Raw genomic sequence first — 20,394 nt, forward strand, 5'->3', positions numbered from 1 at the left:
TGTGTGTGTGTGTGTGTGTTATATTTTGAAAAAGCCATGGATCAGTGAACCCTGTGATAAACAAGTGTAATAGGTATCACACAGAAAGTTCTGAAGTTAACAGTACAAATACTTATGAAACGAAACCACTTATTAAAAAAATTAAATACAATACAATTTTATATGTGTATATCTGGAGGGACTAGGATGTTAAATTTACTAGGAAATTCATTTAAACCTCTTTAAGAGGACAGACAGACAGTGAATTGTTCATGTTTACATAACAAAACAATTGCAAAGGCTCCGTCTTCAAAAACTTGTTTTGTTTTGCTTTTGACAAAATAATGGTGACGAATTCTTTTTAGTTTTGAAACATGCAATTAAATATACAATTAACAATTTTAAAAATTAATTAAAAAAAATATTTATATTTAATTTAATCTGGTTACTAAGTGGTTAAATACAGAGGAATAAGCATAATAAGCATGATATAAACAGTTTCTAAGCAGTAAGCAAATTTTCAGATGCAGGGAGGGGACGACAAATCGATAAGAATGTCTGAATAAATGCACCTTTTCCTATATGTGAGCTGATAATTAAAATAAAAGTATGTAAAATAGGAACCAACAACCTTTTGACATTTACATTTTGATACATTTTGTCACATGGTGGGTTACTGTTACTAATAATTACTAATTATCCTTTTTCAAAGGACAATCTGAATACAGTAATTAACAACATTATCTGAAATACTTCACCACATCAGCAAAATGAGTAAGGGAAGTCTACAATTACAGCAATTTTAACTCAGAGAGACCCTTTTATCGTATGTTTGTGAGAAGCAATAGCAGTACATTGCCCAAACTGTTGTGGAAACTGGACCTACAGCGCCATCTAAAGGCTAGTATGTGCAAATCGTGCTGCAAAAGCTCTTCCGAGTGGACTGCACTTGTTTGTGACAACACAAACGAATTATATTCACAGAAGCACGGAAGATGAAACTTTTCCATTAATTTGCATCCGTTTGCATTAATTGCCGACGTGCCGTATTTTGTAATTACAATGCGCAGGAGATTATATTTATATCGTTCTCCGCGTTGTTCAAGCCATTGAAATCAGCAATAACGACCCCAAATAAATGCTGCTTTCACCATCTCCCACTGATAACCGCGATGTTTACTCGTGTTCAGGCCGTGCTGTGACTCGTGTGCTGTGCTTTTGCTGTGGGTGTGTGGGTGGGTGGGATTTTGCTCACGCTGCGGCTGACTGGACCGAGCAACAGTCAGAAAACAAGTTTGGTGCTACAAGATTTCAGACATGGAGTCGCTGAAGAAAAGTCACCGCTCGCTGTTGTGGTGTGTCTTCGTGCTGTGTGTTCAGCTGGCTTTGACGGGAGGTAAGGTCTTAAAACTGAACCTCAGCTCTAAGCTAAAAGGAAGCGATATGTTTTAAAGGCATGCTATGGTTTGTCAGGCCGTTACACCGCTGGGTTGAACAGTGCGTAGGCCTGTGTTATTTGCGCTCTCTGGTGTGTGTTTACTTTGGGTTTGGAGGGGTTCGTGTTTTTAGACTGCGGGTAGAAATGTAAATACATTTATTAATGTTACCTAACCAACTTTCCTGAATGTCGACACTGTATTTTGCTTGTATCACGTAACTTGCGAACCACCGTTAGCACACTGCGTACGTGCACGTATCCGAGTGAAAGTGCACGCCTGTCGTTTGTTTCCAAAGGCTCTTTAAAAGAAAGAATCAGGGCTTCACCTCTTTTTTTTTTTTTAACCTTGTCTGAGTGCTTACTGCATTTGCATTCTTTGTATTTCGCCTCAGGGTGGCTAATCACGGCAGATTTGAAGTGAAAACACAAGTTTTTGCGCCTATGCTGTACTAGAACTCCATATTAGCACATAACCTTATTTCCAAAAATAAATTGATAAATAAAATCATGCCACCATTTGCCAGACACAGAATAGAGACACTAATAAAAGAGGAACTGTGGTCACAAGTTGGAAGCAACCAACTGGGTTATGACGCAAAGCGTCTCAAGTTTTATGAATTTGACTGCTGATTTCCCATTTTTGTTCTCATTAATGTGCTTTAAGGGCATCGGTTTGAAATGAAATAATGGACATAGCTTTACAGGTCTCAGTTTTAGTTTGATTAGGTTATCACGATGCCAAAACAATTGTGCTTGCTTGCACTTTTCTTTAAGCGGAATACCCAAAAGTAATTGGACACCTGGCACCTAAATGACTGTTTGACATCTATAGCAATCTATTCTAAGCCACATGGACAAAGAGGAGCCCGTGTGGCTTAGAATAGATTGTCATTTTCATTGAGGTGAAGTTGTCTCTCACTGCAGGATAATAATCAGACTCAAGTAAAGCATTAGTGTGTTTATAGCAGAGGTGGGTAATTCATTTACCCAGGGGGCCCAGTTTCTCACATGACCCCTTGGGTAAATTAATTGCCCACCCCTGCTTAGGAATCTGTGGAAAGGCACAAGGCTTTTTGTGACTGAACAGCAAGGTGATAGAAGTACATGTTTCCTTTTCAGTCATATTCATAACCACAATCCTCAGAGGCTCTGCACTAGATGCAAATGGTTTGAGATGCACAAAAGCAAAAATGTGAGGTTGTTGCTCTCAAAACCTTGAAAAAAAAAGTTGTAGTGCGTAACACCAAACAAATGGCATCAAAATGGTGAACAGATGAAAGTTGTAAAGCAGCATCAAACATGGTGGAACATGTATAGCTAGCAATAGCGTGTCACCCTGGCATTCATTGATTTCACTGCAGACAGGAGCAACAGATTGAAAACAGAGGTTTGCTGGAGTATAGGTCACGTGATGATTCATGACAGTGACACAAAGTGGAATATCATGAAGACTGAGATTAGTCTGGCTGTGTACACCACACAGTGGGCTGCATTAGTGAAGTCCTGGCAAAGAACACTAAAGAAGATCCAGAGCCTCGGGTAGTTTTAACCCTACAAACTTGGGGCACTTCTCCGACACACTTCATCGACAGTGTTGGTTTAAATTGTCCTGAACTGTAGGTCTCAGGGTGGCTCTCCATTGTTTCTTTCAGGCTGCCCTGCAGATGGACGAACCTGGGTGCCCTTTAAGGACAGATGTTACCACTTTGTCCACGGAGACGAAGACAAAATCAAAAGCTACAGCTTTGAAGATGCAAAAACTCACTGCAAAGGCTTCGGTAGATGACCGAGCCATGTTACGTTCAAATGTTTCCTGTGTTTAAAAACAAGAAGTCAAATCGACTGCATTATCAACGCGTGTGATTACGCGTTCATATTTACTGTGATTGTTTTCCTAGAACTTTTGACGATCCAGAGTGAGGAGGAGAATAAATTTGTCATCGACTATAGCCCCGAAGTGTGGAAAAATAGCCCGCCGGTCATCGTGTGGCTTGGAATGTATTACGACTCAAACAGTAAGTTTCATGAAAACCTTTCGGCTAGCTTCATAACTAATTAACAGCGTTGTTTGGAGGTCACTAGGTGGAAAACTGAGAAACTAAGGGCAAAAAGATGGACATCACTTCTGTGTCTGTCTGTGAATGCTAGAGGAATGCTGAAGCTTAATGAAAATATACTCTTTAACTATAGTTGCCCTAAAACCTCTAAATATGTGAAATAACAATTCATGTGTCTGGTCAGCTCAAAACATGACCTGGCTTCACGACAACGCGGTGACTTTCTCTAACTGGGAGGATGGCTCTTTGACGTCAGATCTCGCGCCCATGGATAAATGTGCAGCTCTGCACACAAACACAGGAAAGTGGGAAATTGTCAGTTGCAGTGATGACCTGGAGAATGGGGTAATCTGTGAAGCCGCCCAGGGTGAGATTTCTTTTCTTTTTCTTTATGTTGCACTGGAATTTGAATCTGTCACTTCAGAAAACAGGGCTGCGATTGGTGCCTCACATTGTGTTTTCTGTCTTTATTTACTTTTCAGATAAAGAGAAAGCCAAGCGGAGTAAGTCAACCTTTGAGCTTTATTTCCTCACGGTTTCTGTGCTTATTCCTGTGGTTTTTGGTACTAATTGTGACCTCCCTTCTATTGTTAATCGTCTCCCTCAGAACCTAGCGCAGTGCTCTCTGCCCTCGTCATTCTCAGCGTGGTGGCTATCGTGGGAGTCTCAGGTGTTGTTTGGTTTCTGCACCAGAAGCACAACTTTGGCTCCGGCATCGTCACGGCATTCGAGTACCACCCTCCGTTCCGAGTCCCTGACACAGACCAGTCGTGCCTGGTGGAGGCTGAGGAGACTGATAGCACACCATAGGAGAACGTTCGCTCTCTTCCTAAATAAGAAACACCAAACCCTTCCCCATGGGTGGCTGTTTTATCTTTTTTTTTTTTCTTCCCATTCAAAGAGAAGTCCACTCTTAAAATTGTTACGCAAGCAGTTTGGCATGACTCAGAATAATGTGTGTTTGGGAGAAATGTGATGCTAAGCATTTTTCTTTTACATCTACATGCTTTTTAGTCACCTGCACTAACAACAGATCATTTGTAAATATCTCTGATTGGTGCATTTTCCTCAGCTACCACTGGGCGTTAACGTCAGGTTACACGTCAGACACTACAGAATGGTCAACAGCTGTTCCTATTTTGCATATTGAAACAAATGCACTAATGGCTTCCTTAAGTGGTGTGCAAGATTATATGAGGAGTGTGACTTTCACGTGTTTTGTGTGCATGCAGGAATTTTTGTTACAGAGTTAATTCAGCTTGGTTTGGAGTCTCACAAACTTGAGGGTGAACAAGAAGGGATATTAACAAGTTTTTGGGGGGATTTTTGCCACTTTATACACAAGAGATATATGTATCTCATGTGTTTTTTGTTTTTTTGTTGTTGTTGTTTTAAAATGCAATCAATAATGTTTTCTTTTTTTTGAATACCTTGTCTCTGTTGTAATTGTTCAGATTATTCAAACTCTACAGTGTAAAATAGGCTGTAATTAAACTCCTGTAATCTTCAAGCCAAAGCTAAGACAACCTTGTAACCCGGTCAGGGTTACGTTTTATATATTTAAGTGTTAACAGAGCTCTGTATGAGCCATACTGGAATATAACAAATAAAAAGCTTAAACTTGCCTTAAAAAAAAAGTCCAGTATTTCTTCCAATAGTTAGAGGACTCTTTTAATTGCTTCCTCCAAACAGGAAAGCATGAGGAGCCACCTTGTTATTTCATGCACAATGATGTTGCAATTTAGGTGAACAAAAATCCACAAAAATAAAAATGACTGTAACATTATAAGACTTTAAGGTAACTTTATGAGATTTTCTGGCAGAATGCTTTTATATTTGTTTTCCTCTGCTGTTTCTCGTTTATGGAAAGCACATGGAATTCTTTCTGTCCCGACTATACAGCCAGTAAATATTTAAACTGTTAATTCATTCCAGGATTTCAATGGGTATCACACTTTATAGTTTAAAGGGTTAAAAGACTGTGGGATTAAATGTTTACTTGCTGCCCTGTGGAAAAGACAATCTTACTATTAGAATTTCTAGAAGAAAACCGAATGTGAATGATTATAGGGGATTAAAGCATGATGTGAATATGGAATGAGTATATTGCAGAAGAATGGCAGGAACCTTTGTATGATGCTGATTTTGTTTTCTCCAATAAATTTGCACAAATTTCTTAAAACCATATTTTGTGTTTGTAATAATGGGTAATCAGGGGAATATGGAAAATTGCACTCAAATACACAGCACATTCTTTTTAAAGCACTAATGCATAATATATAAGATTCATTTGGTATGATTTTTAATAGTATGCAACAAGTAACCCTATTGCTTTTTTTTTTTTTAGCAATGCCATTTCAGAAAATAGGAATACTTTCTAGTCTGTCTTATATTTCCCATTTATGCTAGACATATAATATCTACATGTCACTGCATAAATTAGACTGGAAGAATGACCTGGACTACCAAAATCAGAGTCTGTGAAAATCATTCTTAATCACTGTCAGCTGAAGGGTGTCTGTCCCTGTAAGAGTCCATCGGTTCTGTTGACATTTTAGTGTGAAGCTGAGATGAAACCGAATTGAAAGAAGTCAGCAGGATATCCTTCACTTTCATGCACATCTAATTTCAGATTTCCAAGAAGCCTGCAATCCATCAAAGTTTCTTCAGAAATTGTCAACGGATGCCTCTTTGCTGGGCAAGTACACGTTCTTGATATGTTTTTTTTTTTTTTAACATTTTACAATGAATGATTAAAAGCAGTTGTGAACCAGCATTTACTGATGCAGCACATTGATAGAGAGTCTTTGTAAACACCTTTTCTTTTCTTCCTGGCAGTCGAGGTAATTTCTAGATTTGGCCACAAGGTGGGATAGTGGAACAAATGTATCTTGAGTCTACGGGAAATAGAACATTTCTTCCACAAATTAAAAAAAAAAAGGTCTAGAAACATTAGTTTTAAACAGCTTGTGTTAGTAATTCATAAGAATGATTTCTAGCATGTCTCTTAAGATTTCTATTAGAATAAAGTATTGTTCAGCACAGGTTATGTGTGCTTCTTGATTTTAAACTGTTGTAGTAACAAAACACTGAGAAATTAAAGGATTATTAATTTAATAAATGTTAAATCTGAATACATTTTAATTTAAAAAAAACTCACTGGACACTTTATTACGTACACCTTGCTAGTATCAGGCAGGACCTACTTTTGCTTTATGAACTGCCCTAACTCTTTGTGGCAGATTCAAAGAGGTGATGGAAACATTCCCCAGACATTTTGATTCATATTGACATTATAGTATCACACAGTTGCTGCAGATTTATAGACTGCACGTCCAGAATGAGAATCATCTATTCAACCACATACCAAAGGTGCTCTACTGGATTGAGATCTGGTGACTGTGGAGACCATTTGAGTACAAGGACCTTATTGTCATGCTGAAGAAATCATTTTTCATTATCCTGCTGGAAGCAGATATACACTGTAGTTATAAATGGACTGAATGGTCAGCAAAACTACTGGGGTAAGCTTTAAACCATGTTCAGTTGGTACTAAAGGTCTCAGTTTGTGCCAAGAAAATATCCCCCACACCATTACACCACTATCAGCCTAAAGTCTGTTATGGAATAGGATGGATCAATGGTTTCAGGGTTTTTTTTATGTTAAATTGTCAACTTAATGCCCAAATATTGCAGCAGAAATCAAGAATTCTCAGAACAGGCAACATTTTTCCAATCTTCTGTTGCCCAATGTTAGTCAGCTTTTGCAAACTGTATCCAAAGTTTCCTTATATTACAGCAGTGGCTACATCAACATGTTGTGTGTTCAGAGATGCTCTTCTGCATTTGTTGGTGGTGTTGACACCTTTTGGAGGACATACAAGCCATTGACATGTCTCCTCCTCTTCATTATCCCAGCTGATCACTGGATCTTGTTTTTTCCATTCAGCTGAGTCCTCGGGACTTACCTTACCCTCTGAAGCTTGCAGCTTTCCTAGCGGCCTGTTCATGGTTCCCATTTCCCTGTAGGATTCACAGGTACTTCTAGCTGTCCTCAATGTTTGCAATGTTGCCTTCTGGTGCTCTATCTACCTGCCAATTTCTTCCTGTGCCCCACTCAGGTATCTTATTCGCTTCCACGTGGTACTGAGGCAGGCTATTGGTTGGTAGTTGGATCAAACTGGTCCAGCCTTCAGTTCAGCCTCCCGTCCATTAGCAGCTGGTTCATTTGTGCAGCCAGATGCTCATGTTTCTTCATGCTTCTTCCTCATGCTGTCCCATTCTTCATACTGGAGACCCTGTCATAGTTACTGGATCCTATTCAGGGAGGTTGCATGGTCTGGGTGATGGTATCACCCCCCCTTGCCGTAGCATTTGTGTTGTACCTCATCAAGCAGTTCCTTCTTCCGAATGTTGGAACACTGAGCTACTAGTTATTTTGACATCCGTTTGGATGCTGGGTATCGAAGATTCTGTAGGTCCCAAGTCCTCTTCATGTAAGCCCTTCTGCTGGGGTTACTTGTCCAGTAGCATTCCATCAACGCCCTGTTCTTGTCTGTTGCCCACTTATGCCTCCTTGTTCCAGTAGCCCTCTTCTCATCAGTGTGTCCTGGTTCCTCAACACCTGACACAAACCTTGTTAATCTGGGCGACATCCGGTATCGAATACTGAACTAGTTCATTATTACAAAAGCAAGGGGAGGCCATGTACTGTTTCAGTCCAGTGAAGTATTTAGCTATTGCATAATTCATATTTTGTCAGTAGAATGAACTTAATCTGTGATTTTGTTTTTTAATGGCTTTACCGACATATGTAAGTCCACATTGAAGGGTGTGTCAAATCTATAACATGAGTGCACTAGATAACAATGTGACAGCATTAACTGCATAGTCATGGTTTGGTTGTGATGGTTTTGATGTGTTACTGGAGTGTTAAACAGCATCATAAATTTATAGCTCAGGTCTTTCAAAGTTACAATCCTGTATATCTCTATGTCCATATTCATATTTATTAGTTATCCTACAATCAAGTAGTGAGTTAAAAACATGCAATATAAGATAATTTATTAGATATATAACTATAATGCAAGGATTCAGCTGGAAATGTGATCTGAATCAGTGTCTTAATTTTTTTAAACAATTATTACAGTAGGATCACTGATCACTAATCTAATTTTTACAGTTCCAGTTCCAAACTTAGCTTAGTCATACTGCTATATCCTCAGAATCCATCTTTCTAGATACACTGTAGATATTTTGCTGTCATATACTGCTCTGTTTTCTCATCACAAAAGCAGCACTGTCTGATTTTCTCTCTTACAAACAGGAAACAAATTGAATTCACACTTCTGCCACACCACTGCTCAGAGCAGGAAGAGGTCAACCCAGAATGATTAATTAAAATGAACACTTGTACGTGTGAATGAAATACGCGATACAGTAATGTGACAGAAAAACACTTGAAGCCAAGAAATATCTGCATCATGCACTGAGTGAACTTATGTATCAATAAAATATGGAACAGAAATGAAATCCATGACTTGCTCATAGGCTTAGTAATACAAATACACACAGCGGAGCACTGACTCTTTATGCATTAAGGCCGTTTCCTGCCTTACGGGTTTTGGTTGAACCTTATGTCTCTTTCTCACGATTGTGTTGGATGTCAGTTATTTCTGTCTGTGCTCGTTTTCTATTCATGTGCCTGTCCTTCCTGGGAAAGGTGCCTGTATACAGAGCATCTGTTTCTCTTGTCCTTCATTCTGGTCATCTCATGTTTCTCCTCCATTTACTATCCTGGAACATGCTCCAATTAACAGAAGAAAACAAAGACTACTATGCAAATGACTGCTTTCTGACCAGTCACTTCACTTATTTGTATACCACAGGACTGATGTGAATTATATTACATCTTGCATGTGTTTACTCTCATATAAACTTCATGCAGTACCACATACCTTATGATTTGATTTGTTGTGAGAGCCAAACTAAATGCTAAAAAAAATGAATGAAAATGATCACAATGCAGCTTTAGTTTACACACATAGCTGCAAACTTAAGAGATTAATGTACAGGTTTAGCCCACTTTAGCCCGCACTGTGCAATATGCTAAATCAAATGTATGTGCTGGAAGGCTTAGGTGTGAAAAGGATCACAACATTGTGCGCTGACATAATTTAAATGATTTAAATATGACAGAAAAACAACAGTGGCAGTGAGTCCAATTCTTGTGTCTTGAGGGCATTCTGTGTTTTCTGTGAAGTGATAATAATAAGAACAAAACAAACGCACATTTTTTTTTCTATCAATCTTTCGAGACATCATCTTTGCTGCGTCTTTGATATCTAATTATACTTTCTAATCAAGACTCTGTAAAGGGGACTGACTACTTGCCCTTCCCCCCGCTTGCTGCTTTGCACCGCAGGCACTGACTGGGATTTTTATTTTAACAATTAGGATGACATTTTAATTTTATAATATGAAAGACTGTGGCCAGAAAAAGACGTTCCTTTATCGTCGCTGTAAAAGTAAAAAGCCCAGCTATGCTGTGGCTCGGAGGACAAATGTATAAAATCTTTTCAGCGTGTTTGTCCATTTGGTGCTTTCTGTGACAGCTGCATAATGGCAGAATTAAAAGGAGGAAAATCAATGGCCGCAAGGGACGTGGAACAGGTAAAGAAACATGTTATAGATTACAAATGCTGATGAGGGGGTTTGTTTCTCTACATCTTTAATTCAAACATGCCTTTGTGCCTTAATTATTGTGTTTAACTGGAACTCATATGCCAGCATGCTTTTGGCCAGGCTTACAGAAACTGAAACAATGTATCTTCTTTTTTTCTTTTTAATAAACAAACAAACGAAAAGATAACTACCCATTTTGTGCGTGTGTGTGAAACAAGCTGGAATTTCAAATCACATGGTTTTATCCTTATTTTTATAACCTTAATCTACAGTACTAGTAGACATGAGCAGCACATTTCCCTATAGTTACATTCTTTCTAGGGAGTGTAACACTTTGTTTCCTGTTGCCAGTTGTGCGCTGTGATCAGAAAAACTAGAAACAGAGGCAGATGGAGGTACTGTCACTCAGTGAATAGTCTCCTTAGAGATGGATGTGTGGGAAAATCCCAGTAGATCAGCAGTTTCTGAAATACTCAGACCAGCCCGTCTGGCACCAACCTGTACGCCATGTTCAAAGTTACTAAAATCACCTTTCTACCGTGTGATGATGCTCAGTTTGAACTTGCAGGATGTTTTTAGTCATGTCTAAACAAGCCTAAATGCACTGAGATGTGAGCAGACGGCCACATACTTGACCAAATGCAGCACTTTATTGAATGACAATATCGCTTTTCTATACATTTTATTCCAGGAACCATCAAAGCAATAGTACGCTCATATTTTCTTTATAGGAGTCCAGACTTTTGGAAAGTTTGACAAGATGCACATGTAACTACTGGCATTGATGCAATTGCAACCCCCTTAAATGAACTGTTTTACTGGGTACCTTACTTTGAATGTGTATTTATTTGTTTATTACTATAATTTGTATCCTTGTTAATACTGATGCTCAAGGTCCACGATATGTGATCTTTACTGAGCTTGGTGTTGCATAATGTTTAGATGTATATGTTTGCAATGCTGCCATCTTAGAGACTACGATGCCACACAACTTTGCATGGTAGCCTCTCCGAACCCTGGAGCTGACGTCACTTCGCTCGAGTTGCTTGGAGAGTGAATCAGGAGGAGAGGCTCTTCAATCTGCGATCAGAGATCAACACGTTCAGCAGCGCGTTACCGACCAGCCGGACTCAATCACTGACCACTTCGCCACTCATCTCTTTCAACAGCCCTTAAACTGACCGGGACGTAAATGAACACCTTTTCCTTTCCGCTTCTCCTTTTTTTTAAGGAATACAAGACGATAATCAGGTGAGTTGACGACCTTCGCTCGTTAGGTTCACGCATGTCATGTATTATTTCACTCTTTCGCTCGTCTGGGATGGCTAAGCTAACTTCACCAGCAGCATCCTTTTACCGTACACTTGCCTTCAGTGAAGCTGTGTCCGCTCGGTGAGTTATAAAAAAAACATGAAAAAGTTGGTATTAAAAGTATGTAGAGCGGTTATAAATGCTGCTGCGGTAAACTTTGTTAAGGATATAACTGCTATCATGTTTACACTGGAACTTGTGTATAAAAAGAAGACTTCGGTAAGCGGTTAATGCTAACAGTGATGTTCAGTACCTGGCGGCGGTGTTGCTCTCCGCGAGTCCGCAAACGTTACTGGAAAGTTAGCTATTAAATTTATAGCTCACTTTACGCTTCTTGTAGGAGTGTGTCATGTTTAAAAGTAACGTCTGACTGCCCGCTTGTGTGGTATTTGTCGTGGGTTTAAGCTCGTGGCGTGTCATGAAATTGTCCAACAGCTGGATATAACACAAATGAGCTTCCGTAATGTTTAGCTAATAATAAATGATTCTGCATTAATGTGGCAGACGGGCTGCTCGCTCTCCGCCTCTTGTCTTCGTTTTTTGTTTCTTCCTCTTAAAAGGAAAAGCACAGCTAACGCTGCAGCTGTGGTCTGCGCTGAAATGTAACCTTTGAGATTATGACAATGCCCTCCATTTTTGTGCCAGCTTTCATATTAACCACAAGACATTCGCCATGTTGGGCTATTAAAATAGCACCCTCTATTTAGACGCTTTGTGTTTATTACAGTAATGATAGTAAACGAGTCTTAGAAAAAGAAAAAACTACCTGTTTTGAGTGAGATTAAAACAGTGCTTTTTTGGAGTTAAGGTGAGTTAGATTTTTGTTAATGACATTTAATAAACAGTTTCATATATGTGGGAAGTCATAGAAATTCAGTTCTTGCTTGTTTTTGTTTATTTTTAAATTAATTTAAATTATTATTATGATTTTTTTTTTTAACCTTGCAGAATGTTATAAATCGGGTGGCACAAACAGCAACTTGGCCTAACTTCCATCGCAGAAATCAGGACATTATAACATTGTCCCCATTTGTTTCCTGCAGCACACTTTTAAACACACTTAGCTTGCTTTTAATTCGGAAAATCTTGTCCTCTTGTGAGTAAACACAAATATTGCCTATCTGGAAAAACTACACATCAATCACAGCAGAAATTTAGGAAAACATAAACAACTGTTGCAGATCTTTCCCTTCAGACTTTATCATGATAATATTTATCCCACTTCTTTAAAAAAACAAACAAACAAAAACCCCTCAATGCAATCCATAGAGCTTATCCTGTCACTGCACATCTTTTGTTTGCCGCACACTTGAGTAGATTTGCCTTCACAGATATAATTGATATTAATAAACAAGGATGTGACCTTCGCGTTTACAGTCTCAGTGAAATGGCAGCGAGCGTTAGATCTGCTAAAGTTCATCATTTAAATGGCTTCAGTAGCCAAGGCAGCGAGATAAATCAGATCACAGCCTTGATGTGTTATGCATGCATCCAGTAACTGCCAGTGAATCAAAACACAGGTAGAAGGTCACTCATTTGGCTCATATTTATTCAGTTCACATGCCCTTGAAGAGCTCTGCACACAGAGCAGTGTTGTTAAGCTCCTAATATGAGCCTTTAACACAGAGAAAACAATAGAGTCAGCAACTTGGCATTTGGGTGCTACGAAGACTGTAGGGCTTTGCTGTCTGGGCTCCAAAGGCAAATTTAGCTCGTGATTTTCAACTCAATCATTCACTTAATTACAAGTTGTCTAAAAGAACTGCTTAGCACACTTAAATTTCCATTAGCAATATACATTAGTGCAAGGCGCAGAGTGAGTTTTTGTATAATTTATTTCTTTTCCTAGACTACTAGGTGTACTACCGTATATATGATTTAAAAACGCATATATAGTTTTGTCTTCCGTTTCTGTTTCAATGGCCTTTTAAAAGCAAGTGTGGAGAAAAAAAAAACAACAACCAGGGTCTTATAATATTTGTGTTTCACCCATTTTCACCCTGTCTCTCCTATTCTTGCCCTTTCCACAAGTTTGCACTCATTAATCAAAGATGCTGGACTCCAACTGAGGGCTGAGGTGCAGGTTCATCAATTTGGCAGGCAGCACTTTGTAAGGAACAGTGCAGAGGCTCTTAACACACAAGCATAAATAAATCTGTGGTCTTTATATGCAAGCCCCGAAGGTTAATGCTGCATAATTCAATGTACCCTCTTTGTCTGCCGTGATTGATGTTTTCAAGCATGTAAGCCTTGACAGGAGTCCCTTTTTGTAGGTCAGTGTTGACACTTTATGATTGGGTGAGCTCGAGGGGAGCGGCACAGGGGAGGTGGATTATTAGGAATATGTCGGGGAGATTACTCTTTTTCACTCATCTTCCTGGTCTGTTTTTTTTTTTTTTTTTTTTTTTTTTTTCCTGCGCCTGGAGATGCTTGTCGCAGTGCTTAATTTGAACCACTGACGCTTCTGGATTTGATGTCTGCCTTCTGTGTTAATTGGCTGATGGCTGTTTAGTATTTATTTACCCCCTTTGCAGCAAAAAATAAAATCAAAAATAGGTCAGTTGAGAATGAATGATTTGACTCCATATTCATACTTCTTGGTCAGGTAGGTGCAGTATTACAAATGAATATAGACCTTTAGATCACTGCTGTTGTGAAGTGTTCCACTCTTATGCAAAGACTGTGCTTCAGCAGCCACCTTTTTTATTGATTCTCGTGCATTTAAAATCTGCTCACTGCTGCCACAAATATTTCCCCCTTTAGCTGTCCTAAGCATGCTGCAGCACTCAGTTTTCCCCCTTATCATTGTCTGGTCTTATTAGAAACTTGTAAAAAGAAATGCATTCCTGAAAACGTTTGGCTCAGCAGAGGCCAAAGTGAAAGGGTTAGTAAACATAACTGCCTTCTTTAAATGACACTGCTAAGGAAACTACACTCACTGGACACTTTATTAGGTACATTTATTAGCGCTTGTGTGAATCTCGTTTTGTTTTCAGAGCTGTTTTAATTCTATGATATTTAACAGGGTGCTGGAAACAGTCCTTAGTGATTTTCATCCACGTTGAGATTTGTCAGCTGTGCATCCGTTGCACCACATCCTAAAGCTCTACCGGACTGAGATATGGTGACCGTGGAGGTCATTTGAGTGCAGTGAACTTGTCGTCATGTTCAAGAAACCAGTTTCAGATCAGTTTTGTGGCCGGAAGCTGCCATAGGATAATGAGAGGAAGATGTGGTAATTGAGGGATGAATATGGTCATTTAAACAATACTAAGTACGCTGTGGTATTTAACCAATTTTCAGTTGGTAGTAATAGGTCTTAAGTGTGCTAAGAAGGTGAGAATAGGCAGCGTTTTCCAATCCTCTGTTGTCTAATTTTGGTCAGCCTGTGTAAACTGCAGCCTCAGTTTGCTGTTCTTAGCCTAACAGGAGTGGGGCCTAGTCTGGTCTTCTGCTTCCGCCTGTCTGCTTTAAGTTTAGACATCTTGTGCATTCAGAGATGCTCTTCTGTATTTCTTGGTTGTAACAAGTCTTTATTTGAGGTACTCTTGCCTTCCTATCATCTCGAAGCAGTCTAGCCATTCTCCTCTGACCTGACATCAACAAGCATTTTTGCTCTTTTTTTATTTGTTTTTTTTGTTCTTTTTCTGACCATTCTCTGGAAACCCCAAAGATGCCTGTGTGTGTAAATCCCAGTTGATCACTAATTTCTGAAAAACTCAGACCAGTCCAACTCTGCCGTGTTCACAGTTGCTTAAATCACCATAATTATAATGCTTGGTTTGAGCCTCAAGTTGTCTTGACCATGTCTACTATCATAAATTAATTGAATGGCTGTCATGTGATTGGCTAATTAGATATTAGTGTTAACAAGCAATAGAACAGGTGTAACTAAAATAGTGGCCACTGAGTGTATGCTGCAACATTAAATTAAAATACCATTCAGCTTTAGGCATAACCAGTGATTATTTGTTATTATTAACAGGTGTGAATTAAAGCTTATGCTGTTCCTATAGATCAGGTGCAGTAGATTATGTTGAAGTAAGCCATGCAGTGTTTCAAACAGATTTAAAGTCTGTTTGTGGTGTTGTGAAGAGGGGGCGGGGGCAGTTTATTGTTTATAATTATTAAGGAGGACTATTTCTAAGTTTCTTCTCGTCAAAGATTTTATCTGCCAAGCTTTTTGTAACAAATACACGAGCAATATAATCAGCTACCTCTTTAATAATACTCTTAACCTATGGACGCAATCTTAGATTACAAGGCGTGACACTGCAGCCTAAGTAAGTTTGGCATAACAACACAGAAGTCTCTTCTTGATGGATTGCAGAATCTGATTCGAGCTGTTTTTCAGTTTGGCATTGACCTGTAGAGCAGAATAAGAGCAATCACAGCTGCAGTCCAAGACAGTAGAGTTGGAAGTTCATATGACCTCATGAGATTCTCTAAAGGGAGAAGCTGGTGTGAGTTGATATTCTGGACTGCCACAATCAAACACGCCTTGGCTAACGAGTGATACAAAAGGAAAAATATAAGCTGGGAAGGCCTGGGGCAACTTGACTGAGCTCGCAAAATAAAAGCAAGGGAATTTCCTGCTAGTTAACTGATCACGGATGACGGCATTCTGAGATTAATACAATAAATTGCCGCATATACTTGTGCAAACACAAATACCTCTGGATGGACCACCCAACTAAAGGGAAGCACTGAATGAGTTACAGCAGACGTGCAATACACAATCTGACGTCGTTGAGAAAAGAAATTAAGTAATGGGGTTGTTAAAATTTTGAACTTAACAGGCATTTCCTACTGACAGAACAAAAATGAATACTTTTCAAGAAAAAAAACACTATGAATATAAACCAAGATGCCACAAATGCCACATTTCAGCAAGCAAATATTTAATCATTAATGTACTCTTTGTTTAAATTGTCAAAACGTTTATCATTAGATAACATCAGCTAAGAAATTATCAGATGGATAATTATATGTAATTAATTAATTATATGTAAATACTTATATGTAATTATAGAACTTTATTTACTTTGGTGGTTGCTTCTGGTATTTTCTAATAATAGGTGCTAACAGAATAGCAGTATTTTACACTAATGACATTTTGTCAGCGTAGCTGAAAAGGATAATATATGTGCTTAATACACAACAATGCTTAATAATAAAGGTATAGTACCAGAGGTTATACCAGCAGTATTTCTTTAAGAGTTGTGATATTCAGACATAAACATCTATACTGACAGAGTAGTGACACAAACAGAAGAATAACATATGCACACCATTTGCAGAGCAGATCCTGCTTCTACTATAATTAATAAAAGCGTGCTCAGCAGGCATGAGGGCAGCGAGTAATTGGTGCATGCATGCTGCAGAGGGCTGCTCCTTTAATGTTAAAAAATACCACCTGTTTTGTTTTCTGTATTTTCTTTTTCACATGGAGGTGGGCACAGTCATTTTAAATATGCACAGTTTAGAAAGTGCTCAGGATTCTTTAAATAAACATGGGAATTGCATCAGTATTTTATTTTTTATTTTATTTTGCTATTATGGCTGGAATATGTAGATATTTTACTTACCCATTTTACAAAAAACATCCGTGAAATACCTTCATTTTGACAGCACAGGTCCTAAACATAAAGACACAAAGCAATTCCAAAACAAAAGGCCAGCTTCATGTTTCGCCCGTCAGTCACACAGCACTGTGTAGAACATGCACTGCAAGTGTAACCACTAAAAAGAGTGGATACACGCCATGATAATCCAAATAAGCAGCGCATTCAGTGTAGGGTGAGGCAAACGCTCATGCTGCACTACATGAATATTGCAAACATAATGATAATATAACTTCATGATATAAGTATTTAAAGGAGAAAATGTTGACAAGGAGATGTTAGTGTTTTAGAGCCAAGAGGGCGCACGCTCAGTAGCATGGTTCAGTGTAGGGCAGTTAAGGAGTCTGTTGTTACAGAGGGTACCTGTGACTGTTATTTCCATGACTTAGTAAGCAGCTCTTTGTTGTTGTTGTTGTTGTTGTTGTTGTTGTTGTTTTTTTTTAAATAAATCATATGAAGCTAAATCGGTGAATAGCTGAGTAACCCAAGTAGCCTCAGGCTTGGAGTAGTTCACATAGTTCCTGCAGAAGCTGTTGATTAAAGTTACCTCTGTCTGTCCACTAGTATTCAGAACACACAGTGGCACAGCTGGTGAGATGATGTGCAGTACGTGATGTACAGTCAAGTGCAGGTGATGAGAGATCTGCTGAATACAGTTCATTTTTATTGGCAGCGAATACAACTGGAGGGTAACAGCATCTGTATATCTGAAAATGTGGCGGATGAAAGTGACATATTAGCTCTTTCATTCTAGATCTTTACCTCACCAGATTTATTTTGAAGCTTTTTCCGTGTTTTAATGAATGTTTAAAATTTTGCATTATGGACACGATATACCTGTAACAGCTGATCTTCAAAAACAGAGCAGGGAGGTAGCCATCTCAAGTAGCAGTCCACTCAGATATAAAGTAAATAAAGTGTCAGCTTTAAGAACATGTCTTCCATTTTTGTTAAGATTAGCCATTAAAATTTAAGTACAAACAAACTAAAAACATCTTCGGGTAAAAATAGATATCTCACCAACATCTGTATCTGGTGTTATAGCTCCATCTTCCTGTTTTGCAGAGAAGGTTTATGTATAAATATAGATTGTGAAACATGCTAATTAATCCCATGTTACGTATGCTAATTAGCCAATTGAGCTGTGGTTAAAGCACGCTAGTCTGGTCTGCTTGATCGTTCACGTAGAGTCTGCTTCAGAAAGCAGATTTAACAAACTGATAACTTTTTTTTACTTGTTTTCTGTTACAGATAAAAAGACTAAATTATGTTTATCTTGGATTAAGTCTGCCTGGGTAATTAAAAATAGGAGGCCTTCAATACCAGAATGCACCATGGGAACAGGTAAATTGAGCAGTGTTTCTTTTCATCAAATTGTTATTGAACTGTTGGCTAGTTTGGACGGTGACATTTAAAAAAAAAAGAAAAAAAAAAAAAAAAGAAGTAGGCTATAGATTAAAACTCTGAAAAGTTGACTTTTGGACCCACAATTATAAAGTTTGGCCTACTGATAGAGATTTACAACTGAAAAGGTGTTGAGGTTCAATATGATGGCTGCTTTACTTGTAAAGTATTGTGTAGCAGAACATGACTACATTTCAAGTTGTGTAAACTTTTCAACATGAAATGCTGACAGGGCACATTAAGCTATCTCCAGTCTATATTCATAAGTTGCCTGGGGAAACGGGTTGCAACCTGGAAATGTGTTGGTTGCGACGGTAAGGTAGCAGAGCATTCTTTTTTTCTTATTTGCGTTGCACTTTTTCACGTTTACTACCACTCGGCGAGTAGTTCTTAATATTTGCTAAAAAGTCAGCATCTTTAACTCAAAACCTCAAGGTGACTGCTGTGATCTACTAACAATCAAAGCAATCATAAGGATGTTTTTGACGTGGAACCTCTTCAAAGTCAATTTAACTCAGTTGAGAATTCATATTTTTCCCAAGCAACTGGCGATTTCCAAGGGGCCGCCAACCCCCAATATATCATACTCCTGCTAAATGAGGATAATATTAGATCCCTCAGCGATTATTTTTGATGTTTCCATGGTATTGGTAATGATTAGGCTTTTTAAATGGTTACTTAAGAGTTCTAGAAATGTTAGTGGTTTTAACACTTGCCACACTAAGACTTGAAAGGATTTAAATGATTCAGACTCAGGCAGGTCTGGGTCTTCATTTCCTGTACATTCCAAACAAAATGAAGCCAGATGGTAATGCATGAATAGGATACTGGTTAGAAATATTTGCAGTTCCTAACATATGTGTGTTAAACATCTTTGGACCAAGGGAGTGGCTGCGTCTCAGTTTCTGAACAGAAATATCAATAGAAGAGTTGGAAAGTAATTCTCATCATTTTCGCTGCTTTGCCAGAGGAGTTTTAGTGTGCTTAAATTAATGACATTGATTTGATCTAATACATTCCTTATTATAATTATTGACTCACTGTAAAATCCAAATGTTGGCACCATAGCTCCAAAGCCACTCTTGTTACACAGTAGGTCATAATCCAATATCTTAAGTGTTTTTGTCATGTCCCATTGCCCTCTGTTGTCTCTAGGAGTAGAAGCTTGATTTTTCTACTGATGCTAAAATTTCCCCAGGGGTCCATATTATCATTTTTATTACATTTTCATGTGGCTGCCAGATAGGAAGAATGCTGAATGGGTAAGTCGATAAAATCAAGCAATAAATGACTGTTGTTGTTGTCTTGTATTTAAGGCGGCGAGTGGCGATGTCACAGCAGTGAGGAAAGTCTTATACAGTATTTTGTTGCATTGACTGCCCATTGTTAACATCCACTGTTAGGCTCTTTGAAATGCTTATTTTTATTCCTATATTTTTTTAATTAGAAAAGCAAGCCTGTGCTTTGTAAAACTGGAACATGTAACTGATGAATGGACATGCTGAACTATGTGGATCGCCTCATTTTCAAGTCTTATTTGGGGATGGGATTAAGATTTTTCCAATTAGGTTGAAATATAACAAAGTCCTCCTTTATGAAATTAGTCTGTGCTGCTTTATGCTTTGCTCTCATTTTTTGTGTGTATCTAATTAATTCCTATCTGTCTTTGCGTTAAAGTGTTACGGCTTTAGAGCATATTTAAATCTCTTGGGGGAGGAAAAAAACTTTTTTGACTATGGGGTATATTTAAATGACTATGGTCCAAATAGGGGTAATTGGTGTTATTGGAGCTATTGTTTGCCTCTGTTTTAAAATTTAATTTGGGATTCACATATAGTAGCTTTATATCCTTTTTTTTTTTTTTTTTTTTGAGCTCCTGTAGAAATTGAAATTGCTG

General features: G+C 38.4%; 2 protein-coding genes across 6 annotated transcripts in view; both read left to right on the forward strand.

Moving 5' to 3' along the window:
• Nucleotides 1–1,224: 1,224 nt before the first annotated feature.
• On the forward strand, nt 1,225–5,661 carry cd302 (CD302 molecule). The gene is made up of 6 exons (XM_026145437.1): nt 1,225–1,375; nt 3,070–3,195; nt 3,316–3,432; nt 3,659–3,841; nt 3,957–3,977; nt 4,082–5,661. The coding sequence occupies exons 1-6, from the start codon at nt 1,297–1,299 to the stop codon at nt 4,282–4,284; spliced, it is 729 nt and encodes a 242-aa protein (XP_026001222.1). The 5' UTR covers nt 1,225–1,296; the 3' UTR covers nt 4,285–5,661.
• A 373-nt stretch (nt 5,662–6,034) lies between these two features.
• The window catches only part of baz2bb (bromodomain adjacent to zinc finger domain, 2Bb), a 60,024-nt gene continuing 45,664 nt past the window's right edge, over nt 6,035–20,394 (forward strand). For 2 of the 5 annotated variants that reach the window (XM_026143901.1, XM_026143902.1), the window contains exon 1: nt 11,147–11,409. Coding sequence is in view for 1 of the 5 variants with exons in the window: in XM_026143900.1 (XP_025999685.1) it covers nt 6,158–6,172 (15 nt within the window). In the remaining 4 variants the exon portion in view is untranslated. Of the gene's footprint in view, nt 6,173–11,146; nt 11,410–11,447; nt 11,551–18,344; nt 18,438–20,394 lie in introns of those variants that run through there. The other 3 variants (XM_026143903.1, XM_026143900.1, XM_026143904.1) reach the window with 3 other exon arrangements.

The sequence above is a fragment of the Astatotilapia calliptera genome, chromosome 16, assembly GCF_900246225.1.
Source record: "Astatotilapia calliptera chromosome 16, fAstCal1.2, whole genome shotgun sequence".
In the NCBI taxonomy this organism is placed as follows: Eukaryota; Metazoa; Chordata; class Actinopteri; order Cichliformes; family Cichlidae; genus Astatotilapia; species Astatotilapia calliptera.